The sequence below is a fragment of the Haliotis rubra genome, unplaced genomic scaffold (assembly GCF_003918875.1).
Source record: "Haliotis rubra isolate DU_JTF1 unplaced genomic scaffold, ASM391887v1 Scf41, whole genome shotgun sequence".
Classification (NCBI taxonomy): Eukaryota; Metazoa; Mollusca; class Gastropoda; order Lepetellida; family Haliotidae; genus Haliotis; species Haliotis rubra.
Window position 1 is genome coordinate 1,128,324 of NW_025767091.1, and position 21,665 is coordinate 1,149,988.

General features: G+C 36.3%; 1 protein-coding gene across 1 annotated transcript in view; it reads right to left on the minus strand.

Annotated features, from left to right (window-relative positions):
• Nucleotides 1-1,986: 1,986 nt before the first annotated feature.
• LOC124288036 (RNA-binding motif, single-stranded-interacting protein 3-like) overlaps nucleotides 1,987-21,665 on the minus strand; it is a 312,786-nt gene continuing 293,107 nt past the window's right edge. The window contains 7 exon segments of the mRNA XM_046724598.1: nucleotides 1,987-8,064; nucleotides 8,757-8,826; nucleotides 9,591-9,671; nucleotides 18,207-18,360; nucleotides 18,838-18,887; nucleotides 19,233-19,247; nucleotides 19,507-19,604. Of these exon segments, the coding sequence (XP_046580554.1) occupies nucleotides 8,758-8,826; nucleotides 9,591-9,671; nucleotides 18,207-18,360; nucleotides 18,838-18,887; nucleotides 19,233-19,247; nucleotides 19,507-19,604 (467 nt within the window). The 3' untranslated portion in view covers nucleotides 1,987-8,064; nucleotide 8,757.

Here is a 21,665-nt window from a genome sequence, read left to right on the forward strand (position 1 = left end):
AACTAACAAAGGATCAGATGTTCTCAATAACATTTGTGTGTGTCTATGTGACCATGCTGAGACCAAACTGCTCATTGGACCTTCATGACATAGTTGTTCCAATGCTTAACATGTTACAGTGCAATAGTTGTCTTCTTGCTCAAAGTTCCCCCAAACTAGATGGAGCCGAATCATGTTTTATCACTGTAGACTGCAGTGATGTCATCAAGTGGTAGATCACACCATGTCCTGAAGAGCATCAAGCATAATACTGCTGAAGATCTTTTATTGGCAGGCGGACCCATGAAGATCCAGGTTAGAACTGGTCTTGAGCAACCCATGCTTGTCGTAAGAGGCGACTAACGGGATCGGGTGGTCAGGCTGGCTGACTTGGTTGGCACATGTCATCGGTTCCCAATTGTGAAATGCGAAGAATGATGCTCATGATGTTGGTCACTAGATTGTCTGGTCCAGATTTATTATTTCCACACCGCTGTCATATAGCTGGAAAATTGCTGAGTGCTGCATTAAACAACAAACCAACAGGCAGTCATGACTGGGGTGTTATATTAGTGATTGCAGCATTACCTGATGATTTTATTGTCAACACTGTGATAGTTATTTATATTGCATCTCTCTACAAGATATTTATGTTCCTTCTTGAAACATAAATAAACATGTATCAGTTACTCCATGTTACTCTTGACTTCCTTCGTGTAAACTAGCTTGCATCATATCCTTGTAGACAACAGCAGGTTTTAGCTTCCAGATAATTCAAGGTCAAGGTTCAACAGCTGATACTTGTAGACAACATCTGGTTATAGCTCCAAGGTCAAGGTTCAACATTCGATTCATGTAGACAACATCAGGTTATAGCTCCAAGGTCAAGGTTCAACAGTTGATACTTGTAGACATCAGGTTACAGCTTCTTGAGAATCCAAGGTTGAGGGGACACTATGAGATAACCTGATGTTTAAGGCATTCCAATTCAATATTTCCATGAGGATCCATGAATCACCAACACCATACCCCTGCACAAGGATTTCACCAGAGCAATTTACAAAACCTGTGATATTTGACTGACGGCAGAGTAAGACATCCACTCACATACTCATGGGTTCATATCCAAGATTAGCCTTGATAATGGTCTGTCAGCACCATATGCATGGTTGTTGGAATTACTGGTGTGAAGAACATCTGATGGCTGTACCCTTTCCTCTCACAGTAAGGCTGGCATGTCCCAATATAACTAAATTTGTTGATTGCAGTGTTTGTTAAACCTCAACCACAAACTCTATCACCAGCCATCTTCCAACCACCTTGTTACCTAGTGAGTGAGTATGGTTTTATGCTGCTTTTTAGCATTATTCCAGCAACATCACAGCGAGGAACATCAGAAGTGGGCTTTACACATTGTACCCAGTGGGCAAACAAACCTTGGTCTTCAACGTGGTTTAACCACCGGCTAACCCACTGCCATCATCCTAAACTATGTGACACATGAAGATCCAGAATAGAATGACTTTCAGCAGAGACCATATAATAGATTATTATATGGTCTCTGCCTTCAGCAACCCATGATGTCATAAGAGTTGACTAGTCAATAAGGTGGTCAGGCTCACTGACCTGGTTGAAGTTGCATCCTCATTGTATCCCAATTGCATAGATTGATGCTCATGATGTCTCATGTTCACATTGGGGGCGGTGGGGTAGCCTAATGGTTAAAGCGTTGGCTCGTCACGCCGAAGACCCGGGTTCGAATCCCCACATGGGCACAATGTGTGAAGCCCATTTCTGGTATCCCCCTCCGTGATGTTGCTGGAATATTGCTAAAAGCGGCGTAAAACCAAACTCAGTCATGTTCACGGGATTGTCTGATCATGACTGTTATTTACTGATCTTCCTCATATGGACTATTGGTGCATGTAGGATTAAACAATAAACAAACCAAAGCTATGTGCTCACTCATTCATTCCAATTGTAAAACATAAAAACCCAAAGTCGAGGCATGATCCGATCTTTTTATTTCATTTAGGCATCGTAAGCCTACCAGGAACACCTAGCAATGGGCCAGTTATCATCAACATGTTTATCTACCAACATGGTCCGTCAACTTGTAAACAACAAATCATCCAAAATAATTTGGTTAAATATGGACCAGCGATCAAAGTACAAAACCTAGGCAGCTACTTCTTGCAAAAATAACCTTTGCACCAGAACACTGTTTCACTAGATTTTACAAGGACCTTCTCCTAGTTGTGGAGTATGTTGGTCAGTGTTTGGTCAATCCATTGGACAATCATTGAGTTGCCGTCAACCTTAACACAATGTGCAACAACTTGAGTCACAGTGCAATGTCCATTCTTCAAGTATCAGCATACATATCTTACCCTTGGTAATATATATCTCGATGACCTAGGTTATATGTACCCAGATGACCTAGGTTATATACCCAGATGATTTATATACCTAGGTAACCAATGGTATATACACCGGAATGACCTATGGTATATATACCCAGATGACCTAGGTTATATATACCATGATGACCCAGTGTATATACCTAGATGACCTTAGGCTATATATACCTTGATGACCCAGTGTATATACACCAAAAATGACAGGATATATATACCTCGATGACCTAGGTTATAAATACCTAATGATTCTGTGCTGCTTTTAAATCTGCAGCACAGTCATATTTCCATGCTGCTGTTTATCTCTGATGCCACACTTCATCCATCCGCTAGCTGATCATCTTCTCGGAAGCAACAAGTTCTGTTCTGTTTCTGAAGTGACAAGGTATTCTGTGCTGCTTTTTGTTTCAATAGCAACAAGGTGCTTTAGTGCTGCTTCCTGTTTCTATAGCAACAATGTAATTCTATCCTGCTGAAAGTTCAGGTCTTCAATCCCACCCTAGGATATGATATAGTGATGTGGTGTTGTAACAAGTGCACTGATGGAATATAGGAAACAGACTGTACACTTAACTAGATACATGCAAACTGTGGACATTTCAGAGTTCTAACTTGACCATGTACGTATGATCGTAACCTGTAATGCTATTTCCTGGAAGTTTCTTTCAATGGTAGAAACCAGATACCCGTAAAATCTACTCTTGCTTTGAATGTTACAAAGAGTGTGGGACCACACACACATCAACGTTCTAACTCTGAAATGTCACACATGTACCCACAGAACAGACTACAAAGATCCAGTTCTAATCCTGAATCATATGATACCTTCATTTGCTGCTCTTGCTGCCAAGAGAAGGCACATCTCCAGGAAATAACTGATGTGTTCATCAAGTATATCTACAGTCCATGAAATTTGATGTGTTTCTTCATGGGAAATGGAATCAATGTCAACAGACTTGGAGAAATGTTTGTATTTTCTGAATCAGAGTTTGAAACTAACAAATTGCTGCTGAAGTTCATCCTTCCTGTTTGTGGGTACATGTTTGTTACACAGTTAAACAATGTTGAGAATCAATATGACAATAACCATGGTCAATGGCTACAGTAACTGTTCTATGCAGACAAATGTCCACAGCAAAGATCGGTAACCAAAAATAAGCTTTGCATAATGAACCTTGTCACATAGATCACACAGGTATTGATTTAATTTGCACTTGGTTTTGCATAATTATAACTAACAAATTTTAACTACTTGAAATGAAGGCACAAGATAATTGGACAGATTGAAAACTGAAAAATAGGATGTTTGGGGCCAAATGCCATGTATAGGTGTTGACCATTTGTGTGTCTGTAAAAGTTTATAATCATGAAGACCCACACAACAGCAAACAGGCAGGTAACGTTATGGCATAACATCTTGGAACTACGGTCTTCAAATACATTGTCATTTCACCAGTATACAACATGTTTAGGTTATTGCTTCATAACTTATGGCTGAAAAAAGGGTAAAATAACTCAGTTACTGTTCTATAACTCATAACTGAACAGTGTATAATATTTGAGAGTTAGTGCTTCATAACTCCTGGCCAAATGGTGTGTAACATATCTGAGATATCTTTTCATAACATGTGGCTGAACAGTGTGTAACATGTGAGAGTTCTAGCCTCCTAACTCCTGGCTTGTAACATGGCTTGAGTTACTGCTACACAACTCCTAGCTTAACAGTGTACAACATATTGCTTCATAACTCACAGCTCATCAGTTATTGCCTTATAACTCATGATTCAACAGAATGTAAAACTGTGCTTGGGTCTTATTGCATGATCTAACATGTAATACAAGCACCTGCAGGATGTTAGAGGGAGAAAAGACAATGTGTTTGAAGATCAAGCAACTAACAAACAGTAATGACAGTAGTAATGTACAGCTGTAAACACATCATGACTAATCTCAGAATGACACCCTATTCTGCACTTGGACACTCACAAACCATACCTTCTGTAACTGCCACCATTACCACACTCGTTTAAACGTTGAAGTATCAAGCATTCAAAACAATTCATAAGTAATTGAAACAAATTTCATTCAAAAATGGCAATTTACTATGATGATGAGAAGATGACCTTGAATATTGATAGAAACGGACAATGATAGTTCACAGCTGACAAACACTGGACTGTTAGTGGTATATTTCTTCACCACTGAGACTAATCGTATGTACATCTATAAACAACATTCACTGGTACACATGGTGTTAACCTGCTGCTGTCAACTAGCTGAGTATCCTGCACAAGCATGAGTTGGTACTGACGTAATCCGACATGGATGGAGTGTTTGTGAGAGGTGGTTCATTCTGAGATTATTCCATGCTGTGTAGAGTGTCCAGGACACATGACTACGTCTACCGTCACGTCACAATGAGGTATTCCAACATGAGCACTGAGCTGCTTCATTGGTCCGTCAATGTCTGTACAAGAAAACACCAAGAAAAAAGAGCAAATCGAAAAAGTACCCAGGCTCTCTAAGTTGGATAAACAAATCTCTGCACCATCTGGATGTGAAAATCAGAGGCTAAAACTTTGACACCAAGTTCTGAATGACCTCTGTGCTTCCGTTCCTAAGTAAAATTTGATTAATTCATTCACAAGAATGAAGATAAGACCCTGCAGATTTCCAACCCATATGTACACCAACTTTGTACATAGATCTGATCATTTTGATGGTAATATCATTCAAACTTGAGATCGCAGTATCTAATCCAATGACAGCCACAGAAATATTCTTGATAAAAAAGACTTTACTGTCATCTTCAAGGGTAAATTCTTGTCATATGTTGATGACTGGCCATGACTGTGACTATCAGATTTTTAAAGGGGGTCATTCATTTGATATTAGGCAGGGATGGCTCATAGCTTTGATGATAGATGACCCAGTATATACCCAGTATATTATATTCCTGATCCTTTGAGTTTGATTTTAGGTTGGACTGCCATATTTTTAATGACCTTTTGGCTGTATCACATTTTTAGCAATAAATGGCCATTACTTTTGATGCTTCCTCAAGCTATTATGAACTAATGTCTGCCACCTAAGTCTTGGGTTAGTCGAGTGTGATGCTTCACAAGAACCTCTTTAAGATGACGTACATAGAAATATATAACACTCATCCAAAAATAGTCTGATCTTATCATTAACGACATCTCCAGCATTAACCTGACACATGCTCACTTGCTGAAACAGAGTATATAGGAAGATGACTTCATTTATCTATGAGGAGTTGGGTAAGTGTATTATGCAAGGACATGGTGCTGAGCCCATCACATGGATCGCTACGACACAAGTGTCTGATCACATCGACGGACACTCGGTGCATCAACCTCATCCTGTTTGTTCCGATGTTACAGAGCATGGGGTGACTCAAAAATATGTACAAAGAATATGTGGGTTCTTTACAAATAGGGATTGAAACTGGCCATCGTAACAAAAAAAATAATAAAATCCATAACAAATTTCAACTGATTACATCCTGCAGTGACACGAGCCCTGCCTGGCATGATCCAAATATGACTTGAGTGTTAATGATAGGAGCTAGGAAATGTTAAGCAATATCACAGATGTTTTGAATAAATTACAGGAGATACATAATTCTTGATGGAACAACGAATATCACTGATAAAATAGTCTTAAATAAATTTCAAACCCCCTACCATTAATACAAAAATGAATTTGTCTGTACAATTTTCATTATGAACATTGAACATAGATGCCTAAGGCTTTATGTAACTTGATGTCATTCTGGAACCATAAGATCTTACTAATGTGATTCAAAGAAACAATCCCATTTCTCCGTAACTGAAATTGACTCATTAAACTAGATCCGGATTGGCTTTTCAGTGGTGTAATCCAATGAGCTACAGAAATAGGTCATTAATTTTTACTGGTCAAACAAATGGAAAAGAAAGATAAAAATCTGTATATATCGAAAACTGATGTAAAATAAGTCTGTAGAAATTTGACCACTAAAAACTAATCCATTGTCCCACATACGGAAGACCACGAACATCATCAATGACAGGTAAAACACGATTCTGTACAAAACTACCATGAACAGGTGAAAAGCCTTCTGTTAACACCACCAAGATAACATTAAAATCTAAAAACGACATTCCAAAAACTGTCAAAAGTTTCTGTTTGTCTCCTAAAAAGTCTATAACACAGACACATGGATTCATGTACATACACTACAATGACGTTCTCACGCTAACAACCACCATATAACAGATCACCATAGAAACGCATGAAACTACGTCTGTACATCATCAATGACATGGCTGTCAGAAAACCTGATGCCAAAAATTCAAAAACAAAAGTAAAAAAGCATCACTAAATCTACATACAACATCAGCTTATCTCACAAAACCCAGGGATGTAAAGGGGAGCTCTGGTTTCCATGGAACCACAGTTTAGCACTTGATGAAAGTATACTGAACAAGAAAAGAAAAGGATCATATCATAAAGATGTTTTACGGATAATGTTTTGGTGAAGACTTATCACACGATATCTGTTAAATTGTAATGATTCCCAACGTTTTTAGCTCCGTATATATACTAAGGGAAAAAAATAAGGGATCACATGAAAGCACAAATGTTCCTTTATTTTTTTCCAGGTTTCTTCACAAGCTGTGCGATACAAGGCTTGTGAAGAAACCTTGGAATAAAATATAGGAACACGTGTGCTTTCATGTCTTCCCTTCTTTTGTTCCCTCAGTATATGATACAGGAGTGTAACACGTGAATCGTTTTTTGTTTCATCACAATATTTTGGGGATCTGGTTATATATATATCCATCCAGTATTTCAATGAGGACCAACAATAGAGTACTAACCTAATATTACGTGATAAAACACGTAACAATCTGTGGTTCAGCATTACATTATACACAAACATCCTTTTACACCCCTGGTGTGTTGTGAGGAGGCCATCAAAATCTAACATCTAACACAAAAATATACAACTGGAAAAATTCATGTTGATTCTAGCTCAATAACCATGAATAACAGTGAATAAAGTCACCATCCTGACCGTGCACTGGTTGCTGAATTCACAGACCAACATACAAAATAGAAAGTGCACTTCCTAGTGTATAGGTGTAAAAATATCCCTCAAATTTGGCAAAATAAACAACAATAAACTGTAAAGATCACTTGACTACAATACCCCCTTCATGAAAAGTCTACAATTAGCAAAATAGTCAAGAGTATAATCTCAGTCCTTAAAAAACTTACACATAAATCAAAGAATCTTTCTGAAAAGATCAACATTTGTACTCTACATGGCGAAACATACGAAAAATTCTATACATTGTAACACGAACTAAACTCAGGACTTAAAACATATCTTTTTACAAGTCAAAAAGTTCATTTGGTCACAGTTATGATGAAACTTGCTCTCAACAAAAAGGAAAAATAAAAAATATTCTGACATGAAACCTCTCACTCCCGCAGTCAAAAAATGGGAATTTGCAAAATGGTAGAAAATAGTCCGTGTCAGTAGTCCATCAGCATGACAATGGAGAAGTCACACATCCCAGTCACAACATGGCTGCCAGTTGCCGTTAGAAACGTCTGTGGAACGCACTTACACACATGTGCTGTTAGCACATCAGACCTGAAAGGTAACAAAGTTTGAATTACAAAGCAACTAAAGGTTAAAATACGACAGGTATGATACTTTATGGATAACAACTTCTTTATTATATTATAATCTTTACCGAAACGTCGCATCATAATATAATGAAGAAGCTGGTATCCATAAAGTATCATACCTTTCTTATTATTCATCAACTTCTAAAAATGCCAATGAAACAGAAAATAAAGGTTAAAGAGTACATATATGTTTCAGTGCCAATTTCAGGAATATTATCCTATGGCTACAAATAACTGAATAGAATGACTAAATGCAAACTTTTTTGGTGCCAGTAAATATTTCATTCTGAAAGTCACACAGAAATCAGTATGATACACCAAGCACACATGAGAAAGCCGACTCCAAGTTCTTATCCTGTCATCAAAGGGACATAACTCTATACAGCTACTTGTGACTACATAGACCATAGAATCATACCAGTCACAATCTGAATTTCTACTGCCATTTTCAAAAGGAAGACAGGTCTTGTGTAAAGGAACTTGAGTAGATCTGTGTCCCTTAATACGTGCAAGAATTATGATTTTTCTTTGTTACCAAACCTGTGGACTGAGGGTTTTCTCCAATGAGGCAAATGTCTAATACTGTATCATACCTGACGTCCCCAACTCACTCACTCACTCACTCACTCACTCACTCACTACAGTGTTACTTACTCTATTTGGCAGCGGCAGCAGCATAAGCTTGAAAGTGATGCTGGGCAGTTTCTTCATTCGAATTATGATCCTGGAACAAAAAAACAGACATTATTGGTAACGCCAAGTGCATCATAACTATTATACAGACATTATTGGTAACGCCAAGTGCATCATAACTATTATACAGACATTATTGGTAACGCCAAGTGCATCATAACTATTATACAGACATTATTGGTAACGCCAAGTGCATCATAACTATTATACAGACATTATTGGTAACGCCAAGTGCATCATAACTATTATACAGACATTATTGGTAACGCCAAGTGCATCATAACTATTATACAGACATTATTGGTAACGCCAAGTGCACCATAACTATTATACAGACATTATTGGTAACGCCAAGGGCATCATAACTATTATACAGACATACAAGACCGGTCCTGGACTTTACAATGTCAGCATTGTTCAGGACAGCTGACACTATCAGTAATGTCAAGATTCTTCACAAACCCTAAACATTAATTACAGCTGGAGAATTGAAAACGGTAGATATTCTGGCCATAGCACAGTGACTACAGATCAGGGAAGATGTTCTGGCTCTAACAGAGTGACAACAGATCAGGGAAGATGTTCTGGCCAGAGCATAATGACTTTTGATCAGGGAAGATGTTCTGGCCAGAGCATAATGACTTTTGATCAGGGAAGATGTTCTGGCCAGAGCATAATGACTTTTGATCAGGGAAAATGTTTCGGCTCTAACAGAGTGACTACAGATCAGGGAAGATGTTCTGGCCACAACAGGGTAACTATTAATCAGGGCACATTTGTGGACCAATCACTTACCTCCATGGGGAGCGTTGTCAGCATGGCCCCAGTCTGTGCCCCCTGTTGGTAAGCCAACTGGGCATAGGGGCTGGCGACATACTGAAATAAGAAACACATCAAACATTAATACTATGAAATAGATCAACAAAAAAACATACACCTTTAGTCATTTCTCAGTTGTCTTCATAGATATATTCACATATTTATGCATATTATCTTTGAACTACATACTGATTGAAACTACAAGGGTATTAGTGTTAAACTGACTACGCTTGGTATCTAGCAATTAATATTAATTATGCTGTTCTAACCTCAAAGGCTACAATCAAGTAGTATACATTTAAAGGGCACATGATAAGAATATTTTACTGTTACTTAGTCTGTTGTTCATAGAGAAGTGCAAGTGAATCTTACTTAAATATTTGCACATTTATAACACAAGATATGTACACTGGGTGATATAAAAAGGTGAATATTTGGATATATGATATGGTTATATATAAAGATAAAACACATATGGTTACAAAGCAAAGTCAAAGGGTAGATAACTCTCACCAAGATGAATCCCCATCCCTTTAACAAAGATTATCAAGGAAAGCACCACAATGCACTACAGTTTAATGTTAACACTACAAATAGCAGTCTCAGAGAGCATATTATTTCTATTGTTAATAAGACTGAAGTAAGTATTTTTCTTTCAGTTGAAACATTCAGTTGGTACATTAAATATGTTTCCATTAAATACACAAACTTTGCATAAGCAGTTGGAAGTTATCTTCCCTGCATAAAAAACAAGCAGGAGTTAGCTTCCCTCTGCAAAAAGCAGCTGGAGTTACCTCCTCCTGCAGTAAGCAAGCGGGAGTTATCCCCCCTTCACCGGTTTCACATCTAAGCATAATATGTATATATATGTGTAAATAGAGGATACAAGATGCATTCTAAAAAAATACAGAAACAAAGCTGGAGCAAACAAAAGATACATATGGTACAGATTATGTTAGTATAAGCACTGAACAGATGATAACATGCAGACTAAATCAAGATATATGTATGTATCATGCACAGATATATATGAGGGTGGATATATATGGTGCTGCTTGCCCGCTGTTGTCTGAAGTCTGTGATCTGCACTGGTCATGAAGCTGGCAATGTGTTGACTCCGACGTGGATCATGCTTGCTTCTTTTGATATCCTCTAATCATAACATCACACTGTCTCCATTGTCAATTTCACAACAATCACTTCCATTTCCCCTTCATTATATAGATGAGATTCTGTCATTCATGTATTGGGCTCATTCTGAGCATCCATGTTTGGTACAGTGCCTAATCTGCCTGTTTCACACTCCATTTGTATTTTGTTAAAGGACTACATCATGAAAAGGAGTGGTTGTACAATGAAAAGGAGCAACCATTTGATTTTTAGGAGTCGAATAGTCTTGGATTATATTATAAAACCTTAATCAAGCCCCTGTTTTTCACAGCACATAAAAATGTCCTTTACTTTGTCGGAAAACCATAATCTGCATTAAATATGTGACCATCCTGTACTGACAGCTATATTTAAGTACATCCAATTTAAAGGTTAAATTGAGAACCTTTTCATGCAAGAAGAATTTAGCTGCTAATCATTACAAAATCAAATGGTTGGTCTCTACAATACTATTTGTGCCTCATAAAAGTGCCTGATATTTGATACCGATACTAGCATCTATTTTCTGGAATATAAATTCAAACTATTCTGCTGATGTCTGACCTAATATTTCTTTGGCTTATTCACGAATGGCATTAGAACTGACTTTCCAGGTAAATCTCAGTTATAGAGCAATACTGACAGATGGGAATGGATTATTCGCCAGGATCAGAATGCTATGATCACTAACAGTGATCATGACAAATAACGGTACCTAGTGTCATCATTTTGAGATTTTCCAGGTTTGACAGATGACCATGCTGCCAACACAAGTCATAAAGTCAACATTAACTTAGGATAGTTCCCATAACTTAACATTAACTTAGGATAGTTCCCATAACTTAACATTAACTTAGGATAGTTCCCATAACTTAACATTAACTTAGGATAGTTCCCATAACTTAACATTAACTTAGGATAGTTCCCATAACTTAACATTAACTTAGGATAGTTCCCATAACTTAACATTGACTTAGGATAGTTCCCATAACTTAACATTAACTTAGGATAGTTCCCATAACTTAACATTAACTTAGGATAGTTCCCATAACTTAACATTAGCTTAGGATAGTTCCCATAACTTAACATTAACTTAGGATAGTTCCCATAACTTAACATTAACTTAGGATAGTTCCCATAACTTAACATTAACTTAGGATAGTTCCCATAACTTAACATTGACTTAGGATAGTTCCCATAACTTAACATTGACTTCCAACAGCATCATGGTACGAGCTTCAAGTCATGTTAACAATGAGTCTAATGCCTGGTGTCAATATTCAAGACTAACAATTTTCATGTAGGTTTCTTTCACTTTCAACTTTTTTAATGAGAGTAAATGCTGTTTAAACTATGAAGTATGAATTGGACATGGACAAAACCTTAACCTGTCTGTTAAAAGTTTCAAAACTACATATTAAGTCCTGCAATCACATAGTTGGTGTGAAGTTTTGTTTGTCCTTTTGCCAAAACCAAATAAATGTTTGATATAATGTTTGTCATAATCTGCAGAACTCTACAAATGCATTTCTCGCACAGACAGATGGAAGTGAACAAAGCTAGTTGTACAGGATCACGTCCATTGGTGTTAGGAAAAAACAAACACAGAGTATTTTCTAGCTCATTTATTCTCTGCCCGTACGAGATTCACAATGTGGACTCTCAGTCTTGGACATCAGAACACTACAAACATAATGATTGAAGAAAACATAGACTCTCTCTCTCATACACACAAACAACACTGGAACCTTATAACAGTCATGGGGAAAACGGCACATTAGTAGCAATCAAACATGTTAACACAGGAAGTGCCCTGGCAGCCATATTGGATCATGAAAAAATCATTAAAATAAAAAAGGAGTAAATATCTGTTCCCAGTACCAAGATTATAGAGACTAATCAGCTACATATATTTTTTTATATTTTTTTTACATTATTTTTTTCATCCCACAATTTGGTCAGCTAATTCTATATGCTCTTGATTATATGCCCCAACCACCTGCAAGCAAACTGAAACGCTACTTGTCAAATTTGAGAAACAAATATAAAACTACAAAGTGACAATGGTTAATGAGAATCGAGGAGGAAACTGATGGAATGTATGCCTCTAACCCTATACCTCTCCTTGCCCATTCTTCAACAGCCTACAGTCTTAAAGGAGGACCACCACCTTGGGTCATAGCTGGGTGACATGCTCTGTAACTTGTACAGTCATGGATGTTTAAATTCCAATTTTCACTGAGCTTATTAATTTCAGACTTCAGTTAGTTGTACTACACAAAAGACATCATTTGAAGAATCTATAAAAAAATATACTTAATGCTAATTTTGTTGTTGTTGGTTTAAATTAAATGAAGTGTTTCTATTTTATACACGTGTATCATAACGATTATATCCAGCAACATGTTTAATATATATCCCCTTAAGAAGTCTTTTGAATTGGTATCTGAATGTGTAAAGAGACACATAGGAATCGTCAAGAGTAGCTGGTCCCGTGTAAATCTTTGGATAATCGGATTAATATGGCAAGTCAAACCAAGTAATATGTGGGGTTGGGAAAATATAATATTTTAAACTTCTAGCATACATGTCAAAGCCTGATAAAGTGATATATATAGTAATATTTGATTCTGTTTAAATCTGTAAGTACACTTATGGATGGGGTTTGGCAAAATAGCATGACTGTGCCCTATACCTAAAATACTGTCCATTTGTTATGCTCATAATGTATTGTTTCCCTGGATGAAAATGTGATATGCTGATTAGTTTAACATTCCACAGGTCAAGATAAATTAACATCAGAAACTGGTTTTATCAATGTGATCTATCCAAAGATGAATGGGAGGTAACTCTCACTGTAAGACATAATTCCGTCCAGAGTAGTGTCCCCTGTACATGCAAAACATAATGACATGATAGCTATTTACATATGCAAATTATATTCGTAAAATAAGTATGAATCTCACGGTAAAAAACATCAAAAATGCTTGCTCAGCACAAATAACCTGATATTGTTATAACTACTTGTGTAAAAACTGTAAAACTCCACAGAAATAAACAGACAGTCAACATTAAAATAGTTGAAAAATATCAAATTCTAAAAAATGACAAAATATTATGTTTGAATTCTGAATTCATCTCAGGCGTAGTGCTGTTCACGTACGCTGTAAAAGAATTATTGCTATAGATTTATGCAAAACAATAATTATACTAAATACATAATTTTATATTTGATAACATTGTACACAATTTTCTTATCACAAGATTCATGTATAACATTTTCAAAACAACTGATTATTCTATAAACTGGTTTACAACTGACTTCCTTCTCATACTAGACACTTTCAGATTCAAATACTTGTACTTCAAAAACAGGCTGAACATGATTTGCAAAAAATAAAACATTACTGTTGATCTAAAAAGCAATTTTTTTAGGAATACTTGCTCCTTTCTTCACAAAAAAAATCCTAGTATTCATTATTAGTGTTACTCCTCATGAAACAGAGCATCAAGGATAATGTTGTTTAGTTATCAGACCATTAGCTTGTACAGTCTGGAACAGAAACAAGTTCCCATTCTCCAGTGTCTGTGCAATAAGGAAACGTTATAAACCAGTATAGGAATAATCTTCAGAGGTATAACCATACAGGCATGATCCATTCAATCAAAGCACTTCACCCTAGTAAAACAGATCTGTAGAAATAGTTCTCCAAAATAAAATCTTATTTTTTCTCAAGTGACTAGAAATCGGCCAAATACATGCTACCTGAAAGAGTATATACGGCTAAGGAGGGGAATACACTAAAAATGATTATGAATATTTGATCATTTGTTTTCAATGTATTAATATCAAATGTAGATGTCAAAAAAAGCAAAATGGAGTTGATGGACTGGTATCCTGCAATATGTGTATGAAATGCCTGGATTCAAGGTTCTATCATGGTAGCACATGGTAGTAGCAACACAATTACAGTGATGTGTAATCATAGATAGAATAACCTCATGGATTTTCTTCTTGGAAACTGTAATGCTGCACATTCAATGCTGTAATAATTTAATTCATAGATTTTCATGAACATTGCAATTTCAGTTATAGACGGCCTGCTTGAGTGGATGTCTGATGAAAATCTAAAAATTAATTTATTTGGAGCTTGTGAGGTTGAAATACAAATTTGGTTAAATAGCACCAGAATGTAGTATACAGTTACACTTATCTCCCTTGTTTCTACGTTCCCGCTGGGCAACATGAGAAGAATGAGACTACGAGGCCTGATTATGATTCTGATCTTGCTCCTCACACTACTAATCATTATGCAAAATATTTAAAAGGTAATTTTAAATGGCAACCAAAGTCACTACACTGGTTCTGTTTTGGTGAAATTTGAAGTGATATCCAAATGTACTCTATTTGTTACAAGGTATGAACACAAACAATCAGTATAAGGATATATACTGCTGGAAAAAATAAGGGAAAGATAAAATCCATGAGCATGATATGGATCATAATGGATTTGGGATTTAAACCCATAACCAGCAGATCCTGTCATTGCTAAGGACCACAACTCTACATAGTAATTACTCACTTTAGAATAACAAGAAACTTTCCAAAATCAGTATTTCATTACAGCAAAATAAGAAGGAAACAATATGATCCAATATCATAACATTCACAAGAAATCTTAATAGTGTTCCCTTATTTTTTTCCTTCAGTATATTAATGTCTGTTTTTCTTCATTCAGTCATTCCTATATACAGAGAAACTCTACATAATTCTACCTGACAATTGCTTCGAAACACTGAAAATCAGTTACATGTACCGGTATGAATGAGTTTTGATTTCCACTATGGAGTTTGATCTTTTTCATATAAGTCCCATCACTGCCATGTGTGAACTGGGGTACAGCCTTTTACACACCGCTATAGTATGGACAACACTGGCTTATAACTGTTTTGATCATTATAGTACTTTAAACAGTATAGAAACAGCACCATGTCTTATGACAACATAGGATATACACTTTGAAAAAAATAAAAACAATGCTATGGGATTTTTTGTACAAGTTATTATATATGGTTCCTTATTCAAAATAGATCTTTCTGTACATGGTGTATAGCGGAAAGTCATTCCAGTATATCACTTCAGTTGGAGTCAACTTTTGTTGGCGACGGAAACTGATTCATAGCTACCATCTACAAATTTTACAAAATCTTACAAAATCTAATGAAAATGAACTTCACAGTAAAAGAAATTCTAGTGAGTCCTTTTGATAGATGAAAAAAATATAATATTTTTTAATGAGAGAATTCGTGAAAAGACTTGAAGTAATAAACTGAAATGAACTTCTGATTTACTTAATTTCTTAGATATGTTCTATATTTCAATAAATATACATTTGTAAACAGCCCTCTTACTATCTACATAAAAGTAACTAATATTTTTATATTTTCAAAACTTAAAATTCAAAAGTCATAAACAAAAAATAATAACCCATAAATAGAATTGTAAGTTATCACTTAATTTCAAATAAATAGAATAAATATTAAAATATCTGTTCTCAACTTGATAATCGGTGCCAATCACCAAAATGTAGCCTTGTCATAGTGATTGAAGACAACAGATCATTAATAATGATATTTGTGAACACCATCATGTCGCATCATTGGAAGAAAAATCTCATATGATTTACTAAAATGACTGAAATCAAAATATCTATGAAGATTGATTGATGTGGTTACCATGGTTACTGTAGCTTGTGCTATGTACAAACTAAAGGGAACTGCGACCTTCAATCATTCAAGGTCAGTCTTTGGTTGTAGTGATCATAATGATGAAAGATGTCAAGAATCAACAAGGTGAAATAAAACAATATGTCCATTCATTAGTACATTTCTCTGGCAAGGTGGGGGACCATCTCAAAATCTGTTCACTCATTATCCAATATGCCCTCAAAGCACAGGGCAATCGTCAATATGTTACTATTTTAAACAATGGAGCTGTCAAGCATTAAAGATTGTAGCTAGGTTCATGTTCAAATGAGAAATAAAATTTTGAGTTTCAGACTTTCAGATGGTCCATTTTGATTTGAATCTACAATAAAAAGACAATAGAAACACAAAATAGTCAGCTATGCTAATTCCTTTCGACAAGGTTACAAAACACACAAACAATATGCAAAAAATCAGACACCAACTCTGTATATACAACAATGAAAAACATTATATCTAGAGCCATTTCTTCTAAAAAAAACATGCTAAAATACTAAAAAAAAGTTGCAATGACTACTCATTAAGAACAAAGAAAATCTTCTTGGAGGTCACTTCTGATATCCCGGTCTACTAAGAGAGGAACAATCTAAGATAACAAAGACAAGCATAGGCAAAGTATTTACAAGACGTCAGCCATTTCTGTAAGTAAGAATGATGGCTGTTCATGCTCAGTAACCACCGACTACATCTGTAGGACAGAGGCTGAATTGGTTGTGTTAGCGTGGAAAAAGATCAACCCAAAAATAACATGACCGTGCATTGAAAATGTTGATCTAGGGTCTGGCCATCTACGGTAAGATTTTAACAATTCACGCATTGTCAAGAAGAAATGATCTATACGAGGAGAAACTGGATTAATTTAGACTTTGAAGAGGGGGACTGGCCTACTATCTAGAAGAATGCACATTGGTAAGAGCAACACTTCTGTCAATGATGTTAATTTTAGAGGATTGCTCTGGAAGCCAATTGGTTAGACACAAGGAACTTACAACGCGTTACGTTGGCCTACCGGGGTATTGGAAATGTGTAGATGACCCATCAAATTGGTCATGCCAGCCACGGCCGCAGAGGGATCGAAACTCGAGCACTGTGGATTTAAGTTGCTAGCCGTGGGGGCGTTCATCTGAGAAAAAACATCCTCCGTATGGAATCATGAACTCATGTGATGTTAAACACTTCGTGCTGAAAAAACACCTTACCACAGACATTGTTATGTCTTAAACATCAGACATTACTTGTTAAAGAGTTGGTCTAAACATGAATAAATCTGGACTTGCAGTGACAGCGAAAATAAACCTAGATGTTCTAAGGGTGAATTATTCATCCTGATCTTAAAAATACGTGCCCCATATTTGACATCTAGACACTGCAAACAGATGACAATATTCAGAACAATGGACTTTGTTGGCAACAGATAATCAACTGTAAAAGAAACTAACACATCAATCACATGTGAACAACTGTATCATTAATGAAAAATAACAAAAACACATCAATAAAGGAATTATAACAGAAGAAAAATACATATATACAAGAACATCTCAGATGGCAAAAACCTGACCATTGGCCTTATCACACAGCACGGTGTGTCAGAGTGATCTCCCTTGAAGGTCTTCGTCTTGGCGAGTTATCTCCCCTTTGCTAGCATAGCATTCAACTTGAAAAATCAAAACTTACATGAGGCAGCTGAGGTTGCATGATATACTGTGGATGCATTCCCCAAGTGGCGGGATTGGACGACACCTGATAGGTCGTCACTGGGGTCGTCGCCACTGATGTGTAGTTACGGGGGACGAGTCCTGTGGGGAGCAGCGCCGCCGGTGTGGCTACACTGTAAGGCATATATTGACTGTACATCTATAAGTATGCTCCTCAACTGAATCGACACAACTCTACTGATCAAGTGAAGAGGCTACACTATAAGGCATACATTGACTGTACTTCTATAAGTATGCTCCTCAACTGAATCAACTGAAGTGAACATCATTTTCAATTTCTGTGTTGCTGACATGATTACTTTTGGGCTTGGTAACTTAACTCAGGCCTTAACTGTCTCAAACTGCTTTTTGAAAATATGAAGATACATATTCTCCTTCTTAGCTGACAATAATCTGCATGTGCTTAATGAATCAAAAATTGCTCACATCCAAAAGAGAGATTCCATTATTTGTTAATGCAAAAAGGTGAAAAATAATCTGAGACCTTACAAAGAGACAAATCAAACTGGTTTGCGCCCCAAACATTTACCCATTACACAAACAGAAGGAATATAAAACTCTTCTTGCAGTTTGTCAGTTTCAATACTCACCCATGGTTCAGATTTGCTGGAATTGCTTGCTGGTCGTAACTGAACTGTAACTGAAATATACAAAAAGATAGATCATTGTTCCCATCCTTCATCAACTACAAATATCAAATACACAAAGATTTAAAAAGATATACTAGTGTCATTACTGCCACTCTTCAGTCATAAATCATCAATTACAAATATCATAATGCTTTTGAGTAATAAACATTGAATATCTTAAATATTTTTCAATTTGACAATAACACTGTCCAGTGCCTGGGACACAGTGTTAATTCATAGTTATCTCCCTTGGACCATGTGACTTGGTGACTGAATGAAGCACCTTAAAATAATTAAACACTATTTGGCATGATTGTAACATCTGAAATGAGAATTTTCACTGCATTTGTACTTACTTGAAGGCCTAGTTCCTGAAAACATAAGAAAAGCAGAATTTAAGTACTTTGTTATAAAAAAGTAAATACTTAAAAACCTGATATGTAATAATTTCATCATTGAAAATGGAATTAAACTGGTGACAGTATTTACTTCTCATTTGACTGCTCAATTGTTGAAGTCAAATAATACAGTAATTCTTTTGACAATTAAAACTGAGAAAATGTACAGAGATAAAGAATGGTGGACATAAAAATGCCAATCAACTTAAACCCTGTCAACAGTTGTACTTACATCTTCTCTTCCCGGAGGAAATAATCTCCCTTGTTGGAACTGATTCTTCTTCTTACTGCCGCTGTCTGCCAATTTCACCAACAAGGCTTCTGTACAACCTGAACACAAACATGGACACATTGTAGTCTCTACTTCCACTTTGTTGCCAACTTATCCTGAACACAAATATGGACACATTGTAGTCTCTACTTCCACTTTGTTGCCAACTTATCCTGAACACAAATATGGACACATTGTTATCTCTACTTCCACTTTGTTGGTAACTTATCCTTTGCATACATTCACAGCTAGAGTTTGGTTTGATTTGGTTTGTTGTTTTACGCCACACTCAGCAATATTCCAGTTATATAGGCAGTAGTCTGTAGATAATCATGTCTGGACCTGAATATCCAGTGATCAACAGCATGCAGGACCATTGGTCTTATTGTACAAAGGAATATCAGCACTACTATTGTAACTTCTATATTTTATCACAGATTTTTGATAGTCTAAGAACTAAGACCATTTTGCGAGACAGACTTCAATTCCACAAAGTGATCTTAGCACTAATTTTTTTTTTAAATTGACAATTTTTATTTCCTGTTTCCCCCGTTACAGTAGAAGGCAACAGAGCCAGGGGACTCTAGAGCCTTTTCCAAGACAACTTTGTTTGACAACAGAAAAACAGGATTTTTTTAACAAAGCACAAAACAACAACACAACAAGACACCACAACACATCTTAGCATTAAAATAATCTTAAGTTTGTGGTAACTTATTGTTGTGATTGTCTTAGTGCTTAGAACAGTCTGTATGGTTGTTAATAGGGACATTCACACTCAGCTGATCCGATTTGATATAGCTGAATCTGGTCAAAAGTATTCTTACACCCATACTATGTAGGTACCTATGCCTGTTACATGAGACGACTGCTCCATGTATTCCATGTCCTCCAATACTCCATGGCCAATCACTGGATTTCCCCATGCTTCAGTACATACAGACCACTATAGCTGAGTGTAGAGTTCAACAAGAAACACTCTCTTCAGATCAAACATCAAAGCAACATAAATATTTTTTTAGCCTCAATTATCTTTTTACCATGACGTAACTGGAAGACTTACTCATTCAAGTATCTGTTTCTGAAGCTTAATGTTTCGAGGTGATGCAATACGAATTTCAGTCTTTTCATTCATGAAGTATAGTCAGCTTTAACCAGGGCCTAGATTTTCGAAGCTCTCTTAGCTCTAAGATAGTCATAAGTTAATGTTAATGAATGGCACTTACGACTATCTTAGCGCTAAGAGAGCTTCGAAAATCTAGGCCCAGGTGTATATTTCAGACTACAGCACTATTCTGTACAGGCTTGCCATTACAAGAGCACTTGAAATTCCTCTACACTATGGCCGATTTCACTCACTTGAGACAAACATTTAACACATGCAATAAAAATTCCTCATCTTAATGTTTTGATCATGAATATTTAAAAACAAAACACAACTACTCCGTTGTGAAAAAACACAACACCCTGCTTGTATAACATTGGTCGCCATTCCATGACATGAATTACTCCTTGTACAAAGCATGTCGCCCGAATTTCAATAAGCTTATGATATCGGAGCAGTGTGTTATTCACGGTTTGTGGTCCTCTACAATAGCCTTCAGTTGGATGAGAGGCAGAGAGATATTCCAATAAGTTCAACACTTGTAACAACAAAGAAGCAATATAATCCCCTGTGTCCCCTGAATACATCAGTGGTTCGCTTATAGTCGTCTCCTGCACTTCAATACTACCACAGCTATCTCTGCATTGCCATTACAACACCATGTCTAGATGGGGCTGACCTCACCATGAATACAACAGTGTACAACATTAAAATACCTTGCTCACCAAAGGGCAGATCTGTGACTTACGACTAATCTGCAGTATGTGTAGAGGTTGTAAATTACTATGGTTTATGTACGAACATGTTTGAACTCTGCTTCTCTCACCCACCCTAGTGCTGTATTCTACAGTTGACTTGACATTGTTCTCAAACTATACTCCCCTCAATGTACATTTATTTGCTCATGCTGAATTTAAATCAGTTCTTGTGTATCAAAATCAAATTTGAGCCTGCATAGTATTGATTGCTTTTCTATAGATCTGTGGTGATCTATTCAGTACGGACAAATAACCGC